The following is a 20,722-nucleotide window of genomic DNA, read 5'->3' on the forward strand; positions in this document are numbered from 1 at the left end:
AGGCGAGGAGGCGGTGACGAGAGTGATGAGGACATGGACACAGACTTCTCTCCAAGTACGGATCCCGGCAATTTGGACATCCTGGTGGCAATGGGGCAGGCTCATGCCATGGAATACCAATTCTGGGCCCGGCAAACAAGCACAGACTGGTGGGACCGCATAGTGTTGCAGGTCTGGGATGATTCCCAGTGGCTGTGAAACTTTTGCATGCGTAAGGGCATTTTCATGGAACTTTGTGATTTGCTTTCCCCTGCCCTCAAGCGCAAGAATACCAAGATGAGAGCAGCCCTCACAGTTCAGAAGCAAGTGGCGATAGCCCTGTGGAAGCTTGCAACGCCAGACAGCTACCGGTCAGTCGGGAATCAATTTGGAGTGGGCAAATCTACTGTGGGGGCTGTTGTGATCCAAGTAGCCAACGCAATCACTGAGCTGCTGCTATCAAGGGTAGTGACTCTGGGAAATGTGCAGGTCATAGTGGATGGCTTTGCTGCAATGGGATTACCTAACTGTGGTGGGGCGATGGAAGGAACGCATATCCCTAGCTTGGGACCGGACCACCTTGGCAGCCAGTACCTAAACCGCAAGGGGTACTTTCCAATGGTGCTGCAAGCACTGATGGATCACAAGGGACGTTTCACCAACATCAACGTGGGATGGCCGGGAAAGGTACATGACGCTCGCATCTTCAGGAACTCTGGTCTATTTGAACAGCTGCAGGAAGGGACTTACTTCCCAGACCAGAAAATAACCATTGGGGATGTTGAAATGCCTATAGTTATCCTTGGGAACCCAGGCTACCCCTTAATGCCATGGCTTATGAAGCCATACACTGGCACCCTGGACAGTAGTAAGGAGCAGTTCAACTATAGGGTGAGCAAGTGCAGAATGGTGGTAGAATGTGCATTTGGATGTTTAAAAGCTCGGTTAGACCTCAGCGAAACCAGTATTCCCATTGTTGCTGCTGCTTGCTGTGTGCTCCACAGTATCTGTGAAAGTAAGGGGGAGACATTTATGCCGGAGTGGGAGGTTGAGGCAAATCGCCTGGCCGCTGATTACACGCAGCCAGACACCAGGGCGGTTAGAAGAGCATAGCAGGGTGCGCTGCGCATCACAGAAGCTTTGAAAACCAGCTTCGTGACTGGCCAGAGTAGGGTGTGAGAGTTCTGATTGTTTCTCTTTGATAAAACCCGCCCCCTTGGTTCACTCTACTTCCCTGTAAGCCAGCCGACGTCCCCCCTTCGATCACTGCTTGCAGAGGCAATAAAGTCATTGTTGTTTCAAAACCATGCATTCTTTATTAATTTGTCACACAAATAGGGGGATAACTGCCAAAGTAGCCCGGGAGGGGTAGGGGAGGAGGGAAGGACAAGCCACACTGTATTTCAAAACTTATTGAATGCCAGCTTTCTGTTGCTTGGGCAGTCCTCTGGGGTGGAGTGGTTGGATGGCCGGAGGGGCGCCCCCCCCCCCCCCCCCCCCCGTTCTTAGGCGTGTGGGTGAGGAGGCCATGGAACTTGGGGAGGAGGGCAGTTGGTTACATAAGGGCTGCAGTGGCAGTCTGCGCTCCTGCTGCCTTTCCTGCAGCTCAACCGTACGCCGGAGCATATCAGTTCGATCCTCCAGTAGCCTCAGCATTGCGTTCTGCCTCCTCTCATCACGCTGCCACCACCTTTCTTCTTGCTCCCGCCACCTTTCTTCTTGCTCTGCCATTGTTTGCCTCCACGCATTCTGCTGAGCTCTTTCAGTGTGGGAGGACTGCATGAGCTCAGAGAACATTTTCATCGTGAGTGCGTTTTTTTTCGCCTTCTTATCTGCGCCAGCCTCTGGGACGGAGATGATAGGGGGAGCGTTGAAACATTTGCAGCTGCGGGAGGAAAAAAAGGGAGAGTAGTAGGTATTTGAAAAGACACATTTTAGAGAACAATGGGTAGACTCTTTCACGGTGAACCAAGCTGTTAACATTATATAGCACATGTGCTTTCGGTACAAGGTCGCATTTTGCCTCTTCTATTGAGGGCCTGCCGGTTTGGTGTGAGAGATCACACACGCAGGGCCGGGCAACGGAATTCGGCTTGCAGGCAGCCATGGGAAGCCACAGGCTTTTGGCTTCTTCAACCTTCATAACGTGTGGGAATGGTTTCAAACAGCAGCACCCTCATTTCCCATACCAAGCACCTGTTGAGTTGGCCATTTAAAATGGGTTGGCCATTTAAAAGGAGGGGCTGTGGTTTTCGGGTTAATGTGCAGCACAAACCCAACTAACACCCCCATGCATGCAGCTCATCATAGAAGCGGCATGTCTGGGGGTCAGACCCGGAGCTGCCATTTGCCTCTTTGGTTTTTTGGTAGGGGGGAGGGATAGCTCAGTGGTTTGAGCATTGTCCTGCTAAACCCAGGGTTGTGAGTTCAATCCTTGAGGGAGCCACTTAAGTATCTGGGGCAAAATCAGTACTTGGTCCTGCTAGTGAAAGCGGGGGGCTGGACTCAATGACCTTTCAAGGTCCCTTCCAGTTCTAGGAGATAGGATATCTCCATTAATTTTATTTTTTTAATTTTCACGTGGCACTGCTGCTGGTCCCTGTTATAGCCTCTGTCCATCATGGCCTTAGAGATTTTTTTCAAATATTTTGGCATTTAGTCTTTTGGAACGGAGTTCTGATAGCATGGATTCATGTCCCCATACAGCAATCAGATCCAGTACCTCCCGTTCGGTCCATGCTGGAGCTCTTCTGCGATTCTGGGACTGCATGGTCACCTCTGCTGATGAGCTCGCCACGCTGGCCAAACAGGAAATGAAATTCAAAAGTTCCCGGGGCTTTTCCTGTGTACCTGGCTAGTGCATCTGAGTTGAAAGCATTGTCCAGAGCAGTCACATTGGCGCACTCTGGGATAGCTCCCGGAGGCCAATAAAGTCGATTTGCGTCCACACTACCCCAAATTCAACCCAGCAAGGTCGATTTCAGTGCTAATCCCCTCGTCGGGGAGGAGTACAGAAATCTACTTTAAGAGCCCTTTAAGTTGACAAAAATGGCTTCGTCGTGTGGACGGGCGCAGGGTTAAATCGATCTAATGCTGCTAAATTTGACCTAAACTCGTAGTGTAGACCAGGACTCCGTCTTCTCTTCTCCAAACTAAACAAGCCCAATTTTTTCAATCTTAGTCATAGAATATCAGGGTTGGAAGAGACCTCAGGAGATCATCTAGTCCAACCCCCTGCTCAAAGCAGGACCAATCCCCAACTAAATCATCCCAGCCAGGGCTTTGTCAAGCCTTCCCTCATAGGTCATGTTTTCTAGACCTTTAATCATTTTTAAAAAGCAACAGAGGGTCCTGTGGCACCTTTAAGACTAACAGAAGTATTGGGAGCATAAGCTTTCGTGGGTAAGAACCTCACTTCTTCAGATGTAAGAAGTGAGGTTCTTACCCACGAAAGCTTATGCTCCCAATACTTCTGTTAGTCTTAAAGGTGCCACAGGACCCTCTGTTGCTTTTTACAGATTCAGACTAACACGGCTACCCCTCTGATACTTAATCATTTTTGTTGCTCTTCTCTGGACTTTCTTCAATTTGTCCACATCTTACCTGAAATGTGGCACCCAGAATTGGACATTTAATCAGCATGGAGTGGAGCAGAAGAATTACTTCTCGCATCTTGCTTACAACACTCCTGCTAATGCATTTCAGAATGATGTTGACTCATATTTAGCTTGCGATCCACTATGACCCCCAGATCCCTTTCTTCAGTACTTCATCATCCTGGGCAGTCATTTCCCATTTTGTATGTGTGCAACTGATAGTGGAGTACTCTGAATTTGTCCTTATTGAATTTCATCCTGTGATGGGTTCCCCCGGGGGTGCCACCTGGAACTGGGGTTCCACTGAGCCCTCTGACTCACCAGCCTGGGCTCCCTCTTAGCACTGTGCTGCTGTGACCGGCTATAGACCACTCCTGGTCCTACACTCCCACCAGCATTCACACAGGCAGGGACACACCCAGCTGCAGTTGCATGCAGGCTTTGGACAGCCACTTCATGAACCAACAATAGAGAGGCTACAGCCAAAATAACCCCCAGCCTGGGACCCCAGAGCTGTACCGTCCTGCCCTGATCAAAACACCAACCAGTATGAATTTATTACCCAGTTCGCCACTCCCTCAATGTGGAGAGGACAATGCATACTTGTGTTAACCAGGCTGAGATTTTTCCTAACTACAAAAGATAGATTTGATTATAAGTGATAAAAAACAGACCAAAGTGGATTACCTAGTAAATAAACAGAACCGCAAACTAAGCCTAAAATTCTAGAAAGATTGGATATGAATTAGCAGCTTCTCACCCTGGCTGGCGATATAAGCAGGCTTGCAGATTCTTAAGGGACAAGCTGCATTTGTTTTGCTTGGGATCTCGTACCCCGTTCCAAGACTTTTTCTTTCGGAGCTTCTGTCTGTTGTTGAGTTGTGGGGGAGTGAAGAACAACCGATGTCACTCCCTGCCTTATATAGCTTTTTAATATGGTGGGAACTCTGTTTCAAACTTGGTTTCCAAACCAGTTTGTGGAAAAATTCAGGTACCCAGAATGGAGTCCAGAGACATGTGATCTGGTCACATGCCCTTGCAGAGTCCTAGCAGCCATAACTTACAGGCTGGCCTTCCACAGGAAGGCTAACCTATTCCACAGCCCATTGTCTCTGTTGATGAGCCATTAGCACTCTTTGGCTTCTTCATTGTTGTATCTGAAAGGCTGGCTGTGGGTGTCTTCCAGAGTAAGCCCATTTGAAATATAACTTCAGATCCAAATATGATACATGCATGCAAATCATAATTTTTCCAATGACACCTTACATGACCCATCTTGTACAAAATGCTTCATAATTATGCCATGATCATATCCTAATAATATTACAATTCATAGATTCTGGGACTGGAAGGGACCTCGAGAGGTCATCGAGTCCAGTCCCCTGCCCTCATGGCAGGACCAAATACTGTCTAGACCATCCCTGATAGACATTTATCTAACCTACTCTTAAATCTCTCCAGAGATGGAGATTCCACAACCTCCCTAGGCAATTTATTCCAGTGTTTAACCACCCTGACAGTTAGGAACTTTTTCCTAATGTCCAACCTAAACCTCCCTTGCTGCAGTTTAAGCCCATTGCTTCTTGTTCTATCCTTAGAGGCTAAGGTGAACAAGTTTTCTCCCTCCTCCTTATGACACCCTTTTAGATACCTGAAAACTGCTATCATGTCCCCTCTCAGTCTTCTCTTTTCCAAACTAAACAAACCCAATTCTTTCAGCCTTCCTTCATAGGTCATGTTCTCAAGACTTTTAATCATTCTGGTTGCTCTACTCTGGACCCTCTTCAATTTCTCCACATCTTTCTTGAAATGCGGTGCCCAGAAATGGCGTCATATACTATGAGGAATATGGAGTGTAGTGTCGCACGTCCTATTTACTTCAGACCATTTCTCCAGTTTGTCCAGATAGTTTTGAATTTTAATCCTATCCTCCAAAGCACTTGCAACTCCTCGCAGCTTGGTATCCTCTGCAAACTTTATAAATGTGCTCTCTATGCCATTATCTAAATCACTGATGAAGATATTGAACAGAACCGGACCCAAAACTGATCCCTGTGGGACCCCACTCAATATGCCCTTCCAGCTTGACTGTGAACCACCTACTCTCTGTAAACGATTTTCCAACCAGTTATCCACCCACCTTATAGGAGCTCCATCTAGGTTGTATTTCCCTAGTTTGTTTACGAGGAGGTCATGCGAGTCAGTATCAAAAGCCTTATTAAACTTAAGATACACCACATCTACCCCTCCCCCTCCCCCATCCACAAGGCTTGTTACCCTGTCAAAGAAAGCTATTAGGTTGGTTTGACACAATTTTGTTCTTGGCAAATCCATGCTGACTGTTACTTATCGCCTTATTCTTCTCTAGGATTCTGCAATTTGAGTGCTTAATTATTTTCTCTATCTTCCCGGGAACTGATGTTAAGCTGACTGGTCTGTAATTCCCCAGGTTGTCCTTATTCCCTTTTTTTTTATAGATTGGCACTATATTTGCCCCTTTTCCAGTCCTCTGGAATCTTTCCTGTCTTCCATGACTTTTCAAAGATAATCGCTTATGGCTCATATATCTTCTCAGTCAGCACCTTGAGTATTTTAGGATGTATTTCATCAGGCCCTGCCCACTTGAAGACCTCTAACTTGTCTAAGTAATTTTTAAAATTTTCTTTCCCTATTCTAGCCTCTGATCCTACCTCATTTTCACTGGCATTCACTGTTAGACGTCTGCATGTATAGAGACGACTAGGGCATGTGTGCTGAGATGCCATTTACAGTTGAGGGCAATATTTATAATCAAGCTTTAACTCTGATTTTTCTTGCTGTCTTTGTGTTATTTCTTTCTTGTTTGGATGACTGATTAACTGGGGATTTTAGTCAAAAAGTAGATGGCATCAACATGTTCTACACTTTTTCTCTAGCCTTTGCGAGGAGAAGTAACTGTTCTGATTGCATGTTTAAATTAACATACTCTGTCTTCTTCAATGTTAGAAAAATACTCAAATATTTATAGTAAAAGATACTTTGCTAAAGAAGTACACATGTGTAGGATAATTCTTATTTGATCTCTTTCAGCCCTGGGTCCAGCGTAGTGATGGAACCAAAGAATAACCTAATGCCAGGCATGAGAGCACCCAAGTCCTTGCCATATAGCCTATCCTGGAAAAGCAGTAAGTGCAAAGGCAGGTGGTCTCCCCATGCTGTAAGCTGGGACCTACATGTTAGCTCAAAGTGGAACGGGACAACTTTCCTCTGTATTTTTATTCCACGTGTCAGCATTCTCCTACATAAACTGAAATGCTTTTATTCCCACCATCAGCAAGTGGAGATGGAGAGCTCTGTAACACAGTCCTCCCTAGAAGCAGCTGCATTTCTGTGGTGGGTGGAATGTCTTCTGTGTCCAGGTTTTATTTCGCTGTAGGTGGCATTGTGGCAAAGGTGGTCTGGCTCCATGTATTGCCCCCATTACTATAGCATCTGACATCTAAATGTCAGATTATTATTCACCGCTATTGGTTGAACAAAAGTCGAGGCTTACAAACAGGTCTGAGTTTGGCACAGTGGAGCTCAACACAGTTGTAGCTCTTCAGGTATAGCTGCTACTGGAGTCAGTGGAAGCTGTACACAGGTGTAGCAGCTGTAGCATTTGGTTTGGTTTTGCAAAACCTGATTGAAATCTCATAGCTAGGGTGTGTCTATCCACGGAAACCTAACAGTATTACTTCCAAGGGGATGTAACCTAAACTGAAAAGGCCATTGTTATTTGGAACGTAGGAAGCCACCCGCATAGTGGTGTAGTAATGTGTACTCCTGAGGGAATTCTGTGCTAAAAAATTAAACATTCTGCATACAATATTTTAAAATTCTGCATATTTTATTTGGTGTGATTATATTGTTATTTTGACAGTTTGAATTTTACCTGTCAGCCAGCAAAAAAAATTCCCCCAGGAGTAGAGAGTCAAAGAAACTCCTATGACAGCCCAGTTCCTGTTTCTTTGTTATGCTTTTGTTGGGCACCTGTCTGACTGTGTCACACATGTCAGCTGGGCACATCTTGGGAGAGATCTCTGCCCCTCCAGTCTTAGACACCCACACCCCCAGAGTCCAGCTGTGGGGCACCCCCCTAGCCCAGACACCTGCACCCCCTACCACCAAGAGCCCAAGGATCCAGAGGGAGAAACAGCCTGATGCTGGGTCCCAGGCTTGTACAGAGTTTCCTGCACGCCATTTCCTTCCTTCAGGACATGCTGGGAACTGCACCTGTGCGGAACAGTCCAGTTCTCCCTCCCCCTCCCCCTCCCCCTCCCCCTGGCAGTGTCATGTATTTGCAAGCTGGAGAGTCAGGCTCTGGTACTGACAGCCAGCAGCTCTGCAGCACCAATTCTGCTGTGAGAGGGAGGAAATGAAATTCTGCGCAAATTCTGCGTTGTGTTGTGGCACAAAATTCCCCCTGAAGTAAATGTTGGAAAATTTCCCCTATATAAACGCCTGGGTCTGTGCACAACCGTGTCTATGGATGAGTCTATTGTCATTGTTCGGGAGTGTGGGCTCAAGACTTGGCATTCTTCTCAGTCATCTGAGTCCATCCCTGATGTGCTGAAATGGCTGTTATCCCTTCCAGAGTCTGATCCTGGGCTTCAGCTCCATGCCTTACTCTGAATGCCCTATCTCAGCCCTTTGCTGCATGGCTGTCCTGCTTTCCTGTCAGCTACATGTCGTGCCAGTGGAGGGGATGGGGGTCTCTGAAACCGATGTTAGGCTGTGGGGACTGGAAAAGGCTCAGAAAAGAGAAGCAAAAATGATCAAGGGTCTGGAATGGCTTCCATACAAGGAGAGACTAAAAAGATGACTAAGGAGGATACGATAGAGGCCTATAAAATCATGACTGTTGTAGAAAAAGTGAATAGAGAAGCATTATTTACTGCTTCACACAATACAAAAACCAGGGGGTGACCTGATAAAACTAATAGGCAGCAGGTTTAATACAAACAAAAGGAAGTACTTTTTCACACAGTGCACAACTAACCTGTGGTACTCATTGACATGGGATGTTGTGGTGACCAAAAGTGTAACTGGGTTTAAGCAAGAATTGGATAACTTCCTGGAGGATAGATCCATCAACAGCTATTAGCCAAGATGATCAGGGATGTTACCCCCATGCTTTAGGTGACTCTAAACCTGTGACTGCCAGAAGCTGGGAGTGGAAGAGAGGGGTGGATCACTCCATAATTGCTCTGTTCTGTTTACTCCCCTTGAAGCTCTGGTCAGGGCCACCATTGGAGACAGGATACTGGGCAAGATGGAACGTGATCTGACCTAATATGGGAGCTCTTATGTTCTTATGTTAATCAAAATAGTCAAAAACAAAACACTTTCACTTGAACCAAATTGGGGGAGGGGGGGCTAGCTGATAAACTTGGTGGGTTTTTTGTTTTTGTGTGGTGGCTTTTACTATTTGTCCTGCTTTCGGACAGGAAACTCGCATTTCCTTGGTTTTCCTGTCTCAGCTGTGATGAGAACCTGGCCCCACAGCTGTAATGAGAACTCTGGAGATCAGTGTGTGTACTGAGCCCTGTAGGGCTGATGGCATCAGCTCTGCGTGAGCCCTGTTTATAGCAGTGGAACCATATTGGCCCCATTGTGTAATGTCAGGGTGATTGTGGAGAGTTCTCTGGTCTTCCCAACTAGGGTTGTAGGAGCCAACACTTCTCAGCTTGTCAAGGTGTTTGGCTTTTAAAGGCTTCTCCATTTTGTGCATGGCAGGAACTTGAGGGTGGATGAGCTTGTGCTCTGGGGAACAAAGGCTGTCCAGCTGGCTGGAGTGAGCTGGGGCCAGCACAGGAGAGCAGAGACCCTGGACACACTTCAGTCTGACCTGAGCCTGGCTCTGAGGAGAGTTCAGAGAATCTTCCCCAACTAAGGAGCATCTCCAGTTAAATGTGGCCTTTGACCCTCTGTAATGCTGGGCCTCTGGCTAACAGAACTGAGCCATGATCCACTTAGACAACCATAAAAAGCAACAGAGGGTCCTGTGGCACCTTTAAGACTAACAGAAGTATTGGGAGCATAAGCTTTCGTGGGTAAGAACCTCACTTCTTCAGATGCAAGACGGCTACCCCTCTGATACTTAGACAACCATGTTTCACTCCTAGACTAGCTACCCTGCTTCTCCTCTTCCTTCCAAGTCCTGTAACGTGTCTCCTCTGCTTGCAGGCACATCAATGACTTTCAGTCCCAAGAAGGAACTGAAAGAGACCCCAAGATCCTGGCAGTGTCCCCCCTGCCAAGAGGACTGGGAGGCAGGTGAGTGTTGGTGAAGAAGCTGTTGTCTCTGATGTCATTGGCATGTGGTACCTATGCCTCACAGGACTTGGCTGAGGCTATGGTTACACTACAAGTGCTATAGTGTAGGTACTTACTGCAATAGTGGAAGGAGTTTTTCAGTCACTGAAGTTTAATCCACCCCCTCAAGGAGGCAGCTAGATTAGTGGAAGAATACTTCCATTGACCCACTGGTGTCTATACCACGGCTTAGGTTGGCTTAGCTACATCTCTCTCGGGGGGGGGGGGGGGGATTTTTTCACACTCCGAAGCGACCTAGGTGTAGACCAGGCCTTAGAGCATGAAACCAAACACCATGCTCCTTTAGCTTTACCAGTCACTACTATACCTTGTCTGCACATGGAAGCTGACTGATGTTCAGTGACAATTCCCTGAGTATTTCAGAATCGGTGACTTCAATTCCAGAGTAATTCCTTTGCTTCATAAGTGAAGTAATCCTGGAATAAAATCATGCTTTGTTCTGAAACAGCCCCCACCTCATTTGGGCACTATCCCAGAATAGCTACTCTGGTCAACTCCGCCTGTAGATAACCCAGTTTAGACAGCTGTGGGCTTTTGCTTTTAAATAGGATTAAAGGTTTGGTGTTAGATTGTGGTGGCTAGGGTTTCACTCGACCAGTTTAGCACATGCTAAAGTACAACTGCTTTGTCTTGACTAGTTTAATAAACTAAGCTGTATAATGCAATACTTAACACATTTAAATTCTAACCAAGGTGGGTGTGTGGTTAACACGCCAAAATCCTACTGTGGCCAAAGCAAGCTGTAGCTGACAAGGCTGTGTCTGTCTCCACTTGGGGAATTTTGGGGGCACTGACAGGCTTACCCCCCCCCCTTTGCTCCTGCTGAGCTGCCACAGCTTCAATAGTGTTGGAATTTGACATCAAGGCTCTGGGGCTGCAGGTTTAATGAATATGGTGGCACTTTGTCTCCAGCTGCTGAGGTTTCTCCTGTGCCGGGGTCCTGCTGGCTTATCCAAAGCAGTGGGCATCTCTTCCCTGAAGCCCCATAGCATGGACAAGGCCAGCTCCCTGCTGCTAAAATCAGTGAGAGCAACCACTGGCTCCTCCAGGGCAGGACTGAGCCCTCCTGCTGGCTCTTGCACAAGTAGTTAACACATTTCAAGGGACCATTCATGGTGAATTGGCCTGTTAACACCCCTCCAGTCATAGGGGGGGATTGCAGCTGGGGGGAGTTGTTAGTGGATTATCGATTACTGTAATAAACCATAAATCCAGTGTGTCTCTTCAGTCCATGATTTTTTATTTTTAGTGTCTAGCAAAGTTAGAAGTCAGCGCCTATACAAGGAGCTGCATATTAACTTCTGAAGAGCCGCATGTGGCTCCAGAGCCAAGGTTGGCCACCCCTGATCTAGACCATCCCTGACAGGTGTTTGTCTAACCTGCTCTTAAGAATGTCCAATGACGGGGATTCCACCACATCACTAGACAACTTTATTCCAGTGCTTAACTGCACTGACAGGAAGCTTCCCCCCGCCCCATGGCTAACCTAAATCTCCCTTACTGCTATTTAAGCCCATTGCTTCTTGTCCTATCTTCAGAGGTTAAAGAGGACAATTTTCTCCTCCCTCTTCTCCCCCCCTGCCCCCTTGTGAAAATTGTTATCTATCTCTCTTCTCGTCTTTTCTTTGGACTAAACAAACCCAATTTTTTTTTTCAAATCTTCCCTTATAAGTAAGGCTATGGTTTAGTCACAGGTATTTTACTAAAAGTCATGGGCTGTTTTTTAAAAAAAAAAAAAAAAAAGAGAGAAAATTCCCAGCCTGTGACTTGTACTATAGCCCTGACTAAATCTTGGGAGCGCTGGGGGGTGGAGAACCGTGGCCAATGAGAGCTGCTAGGAGCTGAGGGACATGTTTACCTTGGGGGAGCTCCCTGGAAGCAGCAACATCACCCAGAGCCCTCATCCCCTCCCATGCCCCAGCCCTGAGCCCCCTCCCACACCCAAACTGCTGCTCTTGCTGTTGGGTGGGGGTGCCCAAGACTGACCCAGCAGTGGCTGGTGCGACTGGCTCAGGTGTTGCCTGAGCTGCTCGGGCAGCCCCGGAGCCAGCTGCACTGGCTGCTGCAGAAGTCATGGAGGTCATGGAAAGTCACGGAATCCATGACCTCTGTGACAAACTCACAGCTTTACTCATAGGCAATGTTACCTCTTAATTATTTTCCATCCATGTGCAGAATAAATTTGTGTTATGCACTGAGGTATGTGTGGATGTGCACCACCAGTAGAAACAACATCTCTCTATAGATATAGATATCTAGATAAATTTACCATAGTGATAATTACTCCAGCAAGGACAGGTTAGGCATTTTAGAACTCACTACTCAAACTACCATTTACTTCAAACCATTTCTCCAGTTTGTCCACATTTTAAATTTTAATTGTATCCTCCAAAGCACTTGCAACCCCTCCCAGCTTGGTATCGTCAGCAAACTTTATACATGTGCTCTGTATGGCAGTTGTTTGAAACCAAATATGGATTCCAGTGTGAGGTGGCAGGGGTGTGCAGTTGGGGGAAGGGGTGGTTATTTCTCTATTGAAGCAGGTTCTCTTGGGGTATTTGGGTGTCCCCTTCCATGATTGGAGTTACTTCTCTGGAGTGTCCTTTGGTGAAGGCAGTTTGGAGTATGTTAAGGTGTATATCCTGGACTTGCTTCTTCAAGCATATTCTGTAGTATCGGAGAAAGCTGGCTAGATTGTCGGGCTCAACAGGTAGTGATCAATGGCTCCATGTCTAGTTGGCAGCTGGTTTCAAGTGGAGTGCCCCAAGGGTCGGTCCTGGGGCTGGTTTTGTTCAATATCTTCATTAATGATCTGGAGGATGGCATGGACTGCACTCTCAGCAAGTTTGCAGATGACACTAAACTGGGAGGAGTGGTAGATACGCTGGAGGGTAGGGATAGGATACAGAGGGACCTAGACAAATTAGAGGATTGGGCCAAAAGAAATCTGAGGTTCAACAAGGACAAGTGCAGAGTCCTGCACTTAGGACGGAAGAATCCCATTCACTGTTACAGACTAGGGACCGAATGGCTAGGAAGCAGTTCTGCAGAAAAGGACCTAGGGGCTACAGTGGACGAGAAGCTGGATATGAGTCAACAGTGTGCCCTTGTTGCCAAGAAGGCTAACAGCATTTTGGGCTGTATAAGTAGGGGCATTGCCAGCAGACTGAGGGACGTGATCATTCCCCTCTATTCAACATTGATGAGGCCTCATCTAGAGTATTGTGTCCAGTTTTGGGCCCCACACTACAAGTGGAAAAATTGGAAAGAGTCCAGCGGAGGGCAACAAAAAAGATTAGGAGGCTGGAGCACAGGACTTATGAGGAGAGGCTGAGGGAACTGGGATTGTTTAGTCTGCAGAAGAGAAGAATGAGGGGGGATTTGATAGCTGCTTTCAACTACCAGAAAGGGGGTTCCAAAGAGGATGGATCTAAACTGTTCTCAGTGGTAGCAGATGACAGAACAAGGAGTAATGGTCTCAAGTTGCAGTGGGGGAGGTTTAGGTTGGATATTAGGTAAAACTTTTTCACTAGGAGGATGGCGAAGCACTGGAATGGGTTACCTAGGGAGGTGGTGGAATCTCCTTCCTTAGAGGTTTTTAAGGTCAGGCTTGACAAAGCCCGGGCTGGGATGATTTAGTTGGGAATTGGTCCTGCTTTGAACAGGGGATTGGACTAGATGACCTCCTGAGGTCCCTTCCAACCCTGATATTCTATGATTTATTTGGGCATAAGCTTTTGTGGATAAACCCCCCCACCACTTCCTCAGATGCATAGAGTGAAAATTACAGATGCAGGTATAAATATATTGACATAAGAGAAGGGAGTTACCTCACAAGTGGAGAACCAGTGTTGACAAGGCCAATTCAATCAAGGTGGATGTGGTCCACTCCCAATAATTGATGCTGATCAGGTGGTTCCTCAGTTTCTTTGAAAGTGTGTGGCACAATCTCTCCCCATAGTCAGTGCAGTATGGCGATGAATTTTTTACCTTCAGTCCATTTGGTATGTTGTCCATCTGTTTGCACTTGGAGAGGAAGATGATGTCTGTCTGTCTGTCTATCTGTGCAAAAGCTTATGCCCAAATAAATCTGTTAGTCTTTAAGGTGCCACTGGACTCCTCATTGTTTTTGTGGATACAGACTAACACGGCTACTCCTCTGATACTTGGCACCATGCAAGGCACTGAATTTAGCCGTATGAAGTGGAAATCCACAAACTTCATGAAAAAACTCGCACAAATACAGACTATGGTGAGAGATTGTGCCACACACTCTCAAAGAAACTGAGGAACCACCTGATCAGCATCAGTTATTGGGAGTGGATCACATCCACCCTGATTGACTTAGCCTTCTCAACACTGGTCTTTAAGGTGCCACCGGACTCCTCACTGGATTTATGGCTTATTACAACAATCTGTAACCCACTAACATTTCCCCCCCCCCCCCGCTCCCAGCTGCCTTCCGAGAGGTTTTAACAAGTCACTTCACCTTGAATGGTCCTTTAGTATAAGTAGTTAGCACATATTCTAAACAATCTGTTCCACCTTGTGTTTAGCTGTGATGCTCTGAGTACCTTGCCCAGCCCTGAAGAAGAGCTCTTTGTGGTTCCAAAGCTTGCCTCTCTCACCAACTGACATTGATCCACTAAAAGATCTCGCCTCCCCTCCCCTGTTTCTCTCACATCCTGGGACGGACACTGCTACACCAACACTGACAAGGCTGACAACTCATGAGATGTTTGCAGTCTCTTGCAAACAAGTCTATATCCTGCTCCAACCCTCTGTGCCAGGCCCCAGCCCTGTCAATTGCAAGCTGAACTGTTGTGCAGGTATAAAACTTCTCTAGCCTGTTACTGAGGGCCTGAGCATGTAGCCATTTAGGGTGTTGGCAGTGCTCCCAAATCCCAAGAGAGAACCCCTTCCAACAGACCAGCTAGCACCCCTGACATTGTGGTTCCTCTACATGCCCATGCCCCTTATAACTCGGGAGGGCAGCAGGAGCAGGGCTAGCACAGTGGGCATTCATAAGAATGGCCGTACTGGGTCAGACCAATGGTCCATCTAGTCCAGTATCTGGTCTTCTGACTGTGGTCAGCGCCAGCTGCTTCAGAGGGAATGAACAGAACAGGGCAACTTTCAAGTGGTCCACTCCCAGCTTCTAGCAGTTAGAGGCTTAGGATGCCCAGAGCATGGAGTTGCATCTTCCTTCTGAAACACAGCTCAGGAGAACTGTGGAACAGGATCTGTTCCAAGTAAGTGGGCTGGGGAGAGAGCAGGGCCAATGGCCTCTAGTTCATGTTATCTATGGGTGTAAAGTCGTGGTGTGTTAAACCTGTCCAGAAGCCTTTCATTGTGCATTCACACTAAGCTTTTCCTCCTCAGACGCAGATGAGTCTGGTGCTACTTCTCCTTTTGTTCTTGGCTCCAAGACAAATCACACCTTAAGCACAAGTCAAAGGTAAGAGCTAACTCTCCTCTCACGTCTTCTCAGATCAGGCTGGGTCCCTCACTGGCGTGAATGTCCCAGCTCTACTAGTGACAAGAGCTATGGCACTGGCAGTGCTGCTAACTGGGATAACTTTATTGCAAGTCTCATGATCCTTGGTGGCTTTTTTTTTTTTTTTTTTTGTAAAGCCCCAGCGGCTGGGAAGCTGAGTGATTTACAACAAGTGTCTAGCCCTGCTGGTTGAGAGGAAAGGTTGAAAACATGGACTGTGTAAGCCTAAATGCTCAGTAACCAGCAGGCAAAAAGAAACCAACTCCTAGGATTTCATGGGGTTTTGAGGCCTGACTTTTAGGCTGGTTTGTGTTTACCACTTGGGGCTGGCCACACTGTCTGGCCAGCTGGGCTCTTGCCCCTCTAACAGCTCTGTGCACTCCTGCAATAGTCACTCGTGGATACTGCCGTTCTAGGTGGGTGACCAGAAATCTAACGGAACTTCCCTAGAAACATCCCTGCAATACCCAAGGCTGTAATGGGCCTGCTTCTGCTCATGTTACACCCATGCAATCTGCAGCCCTTAGTCAGGCTGTGCAGGTGTAACTGAGGTCAGAACTGGGCCAGTACATGGTTCTGCTGGGCATAAATGGAGCCACCAAGAGAACTGCTTGGAGACTCCTGCCTGAGTTTGCAGGGGTGGGAAAGAACTGATGTGCCCAGGTCTCACAGATAATGTGTCAAGTATCAGAGGGGTAGCCGTGTTAGTCTGAATCTGTAAAAAGCAACAGAGGGTCCTGTGGCACCTTTAAGACTAACAGAAGTATTGGGAGCATAAGCTTTCGTGGGTAAGAACCTCACTTCTTCAGATGCAAGTAATGGAAATCATGATGTAATTTGTAATTACATGTATGTAAAAGTAATTTCCATTACTTGCATCTGAAGAAGTGAGGTTCTTACCCAAGAAAGCTTATGCTCCCAATACTTCTGTTAGTCTTAAAGGTGTCACAGGACCCTCTGTTGCTTTTTACAGATAATGTGAACACTGTCACAGGGCAGCTGGCCCCATAGGTCTTGGCCCCATCTGTGACATGTTTTTCCCCAAGTGGGGAAAATGAATGTCATGTGACTGGGTCATGTGACCCACCGATCAGGTCTCTGTGATAGGTAAGGAAAAGTCCTGGGGAAGCTACAGAGAAGAAGGCAGCTCCAGCTGGGTAGGACTGGGAGCAGCCTGCCAAGGCAAGTAAGGCTCCAGGCAGAAAGGCCTGTGAGTGGTGTGATGAGTGGGAAGGAGGCAGCAATCATGTCTGAAATACATTGCTCTGTTCCTGTCCACACACCCCCTCGTGCATGAGGGAGGAAGCCCAACCCAATTTCTGCTCCTTTGGGTCCATCAGGATCCAAAACATCTGTCAGGGCCAGAGTCTATTAAATTCCATTAGCAATTTCACAGTCATCCATGGAGCTTCTCCTAGCTTATACCCATGTAACCGAGAGCATTGGGGCTCCTTGGTCCTTAACCCTTCTCATGGCTTAGGGCTTGTCTTCACTTAGAGTGCTACAGCTGTAGTGCTTTAGTGAAGATGGGAGGGTGTAGCTAATCCACCTCTCCGAGAGGCGGTAGCTATGTCGATGGCAGAAGCCCTCTTGTCGACACAGCATTGTCTACCTGGGGGGCTAGGGCGGTATAGCTACATGGCTCGGGGGGGCGGTGTACACCTGGCCTCGGACAATGCAGTGTGGCAAGTTAGCAAGCTCTTGAACCCTGGCAGCACAGGGGCACTAGGGGCAGGGGATCCGGAGTTCAATGGAATGGAAGCCACACTGTAGCTTTGGGGGTCAAACAGCTGAACACCAGAGATGTGGGGGGCTCTTACTGGAAGTGAAATGTCCCTCTAAGGGAACGCAGGCTGAGTTCCAAAGCAAGACTGGATATGCAGGAGCAGTCAGCTGTTGGCTGCTTCACCCTGAAATCCTTGCTTTGTGAGTGGAACATGTCCAGCTCCTTCCCCCGTTTAAACACGTGGCAGCAGGAAATGCTGACGTATGCCAGTTAATGTAAATGTGCTTTCTAAGCAGGGTTCAAGTGGTGGTAGCACCTGGGGACCTCAGATGGGGAGCAGGACCCCGCTGTGCTAGGGGCTGGGCAAACAAGCCAAGACTGCTCATGCGCCAGAGAGCTCATGATCCAGACGCTGTGGGCACGTTCTACACAAACCCTCCTGGCCAGGAGTAAAATCCATGCAGGTGTCTGAACAGCTTCTGTTTGCAAAGGTGGGAGGGGGCCATCGTTCACCTGGGCTGAAGGTCCAAGCTCACATGTGGGCTGCATTGGGAAGGTACATGGCAGCTTACAACCAAGGCATTGCCCCTGCTCCTGGGACAAGACTTACTTGTTACCAGGCGTATTGTGGGGAAACAAGCCAGTGCACGCTGACATGGAACAGGATAGAGAGACCCTGCCAGGACTCCCTAAGGGAAAGTCCAGCCGGCAGAAGGGGGAACCCTCAAGCACACCCAGGTGGCAGATCCAAGGGAATGCCATGGGGTCCTATTTAGAACTGGCCTTTCAGAGCTGGATAACCTGGCCTAAGGTGCATGTGGCAGTGGGGATGGGGCTTATGGAGGCAGGGTCCCGTGATGCAGGCATGTCCTATGCAGAAAGCATGTGGGAACAGGATAGAGAGACCCTGCCAGGACTCCCTAAGGGAAAGTCCAGCCGGCAGAAGGGGGAACCCTCAAGCACACACAGGTGGCAGATCCAATCGAATGCCATGGGGTCCTATTTAGAACTGGCCTTTCAGAGCTGGATAACCTGGACTAAGGTGCATGTGGCAGTGGGGATGGGGCTTATGGAGGCAGGGTCCCGTGATGCAGGCATGTCCTATGCAGAAAGTATGTGGGAGCTGTCTGCAGGGACTATCTGGCAGCCTGACATGGGCCATGCTAACTCCTCATCCTGGTGTATGTGTACTAACTCCTCTCCATTTCCGTCTCATTGTCCAGTCTTGGTGAGAGAGGCCAGGATGGAAACCAGCAAATGCAGGCCGTGAGCACCTCAGCAGCAGCGTGGACTCCAAAGGGTCACTCCTGGAGAAATGGTATGAGGCCAGGACACCATGGGAGTGGGACTAAACTGTTATAACTGTCTGGGAGGTGGGGAAGGGTCATGACATAACATCCAGTTTATCACAAGACCCTGTATGTCCCTGCTGTACTGGGTCAGCCCTGAGTCTTACTGTCCTCATATCTTGGGCATGTCTTGTACTCGAGGACATTTGCTGTCCGGTCTCTGAAGGGACTAGTTACTAAGGTACTTGCTCAAGGCACACTGCTTTCATGAGCAGAACAATCCCATGGAATGAGGGAGCAGTCGAACTAAGATCCCAAATGAGGGTGGACTCCAACAAAGCTGCTCCCTGCCCAAAGTGAATGTTACTGAACTAGTGTCACTTCCTGAAAGCATGGTGTCCTAGAGGACTTTCCTCCACTAGAAACAGGCTGATGTTGCTTTTCAGTCAGAAGCTCTCTGGGGCTATATAGTGCACACTAAAATAGTGCCCTCTTGTATAAGTAACATGTGACCCTAAGGCCTGGTCTGTGTACAGATCTTGTACTGGGGCAATTAGGTCAGTGAGGGGTGTGACTTTTTAGCACTGTAGTCCCCAGTACCACCCCTAGTGTGGATGTAGTTCTACATGTTTATATCAGTAGAGCTTATTTACCTTCTCGTATAGGAATAGCTATCCCAGGACTAGGACTCCGGTACCAGCATAACTGCCTCAACACTAGGGTGCATCACTTTAACTGTACTGGTATAGCCGGTGGCTCAACCCTTCGATTTGATGCCTTGGCTTCTGATTCTGAAAACATGGTCATCTTCTGTAACCTTGACATAACTCAATCATGGCATGTGACATTACAGCAGGATCTGCTGTTTATAAATGTAGTACCTTCCCCCACCTGTAGTCTGTCATCATTCCTGACTCTCTCTCTCTCTCTCTCTCTCTCTCTCTCACTCTCTCTGCAGGCTGTCTGTGAGGCTCCTGCTATGGGAAAGAGCAGCCTGGAGAAGAGTTGAAGCTTTTAAACTTGTAGATTTCCCCAATAGCCATTTTAGACATGTTCTTAGTGTCCAGACTGAGAAATAAAACCTCCCTTTGTATCAACAGTGTGTTGCGTTCTCTGCTCCCAGAAGAGACCATGTCAATGGCCTGACAGGTGCCCAGTGCCACATTAACCCTTCTGAAAAGTGCATTTCCCATCTACTTTTCCTTCCCAACAGAGGTGGCTTGGATGGAATGAACCCTTCATTGCCTTTGAGGAGCGATTAATAAGACTGGGACTTTTCAGCTTGGAAAAGAGACAACTAAGGGGGCATATGATAGAGGTCTATAAAATGATGACTGGTGAGGAGAAAGTGAATAAGGGAGTATTATTTACTCCTTCTCATAACACAAGAACTAAGGGTAACCAAGTGAAATTACTAGGCAGCAGGTTTAAAACAAACAAAAGGAAGTATTTCTTCACACAACGCACAGTCAACCTGTGGAACTCCTTGCCAGAGGATGTTGTGAAGGCCAAGACTATAACAGGGTTCAAAAGAACTAGATAAGTTCATGGAGGATAGTTCCACCAATGACTATTAGCCAGGCTGGGCAGGGATGGCATCCCTAGCTTTTGTTTGCCAGAAGCTGGAAATGGGCAACAGGGGGTGGATCGCTTGATTACCTGTTCTGTTCATTCCCTCTGGGACATATGGCATTGGCCACTGTCAGAAGACAGGATACTGGGATAGGTGGACCATTGGTCTGACCCAGTATGCCCGTTCTTATGCCTCTTAAGATCTAGTGGCCTCGTATAGCCTGACCTAGTTATCACAGGCCAGGAATTTCACTGTTACCCCCATATCAAACCTAGTAACCTGTTTGACTAAAGCATCTTCCAAAAGGCCTCCAGCCTGGATTTGAAGACCTCCTCCCCTCCCCCCACGAGAAGGAGAATCCATCTCCTTCCCGTGGGAGTTTATTCCAAGGGGTAATCATCACCACTATGAAAAACGTGCCTTATTTCTAATTTGAATCTGTCTGTTTGCTTTCACCTTCAGCTACTGCTTCTTGCTCTAACTTTCTCCCCTAGACTGAAGAGCCCTTTAGATCCCAGTATCCGAGATCCCAAGGGAGGTATGCTGACACCTCTCAATCGTGTTGATAAGCTGAACAGCCTGAGCTCCCTGGGTCTCACTGCAAGGCATCTTCTCCAGCCCTTGAACCATTTCTGTAGCTCTTTTCTGCACCCTCCTCCATTTTTTAACACTTATTTAAATTAGGGCTGTGGATTAATTGCAGTT

The 20,722-nt window shown here is 47.6% G+C and overlaps 1 protein-coding gene and 1 pseudogene across 1 annotated transcript in view; one reads left to right on the forward strand and one right to left on the reverse strand.

Moving 5' to 3' along the window:
• The window catches only part of LOC135891918 (gametocyte-specific factor 1-like), a 30,551-nt gene extending 11,098 nt beyond the window's left edge, over window positions 1-19,453 (forward strand). Inside the window, exons 8-11 of the mRNA XM_065419603.1 lie at window positions 6,645-6,739; window positions 15,315-15,390; window positions 18,379-18,421; window positions 19,403-19,453. Coding sequence (XP_065275675.1) covers window positions 6,645-6,739; window positions 15,315-15,390; window positions 18,379-18,421; window positions 19,403-19,453 — 265 coding nt within the window. The remainder of the gene's footprint in view (window positions 1-6,644; window positions 6,740-15,314; window positions 15,391-18,378; window positions 18,422-19,402) is intronic.
• Window positions 1-20,722, reverse strand: part of LOC135891996 (patatin-like phospholipase domain-containing protein 6) — a 536,125-nt pseudogene that overhangs the window by 423,482 nt on the left and 91,921 nt on the right.

The sequence above is a fragment of the Emys orbicularis genome, chromosome 19 (genome assembly GCF_028017835.1).
Source record: "Emys orbicularis isolate rEmyOrb1 chromosome 19, rEmyOrb1.hap1, whole genome shotgun sequence".
Lineage (NCBI taxonomy): Eukaryota > Metazoa > Chordata > Testudines > Emydidae > Emys > Emys orbicularis.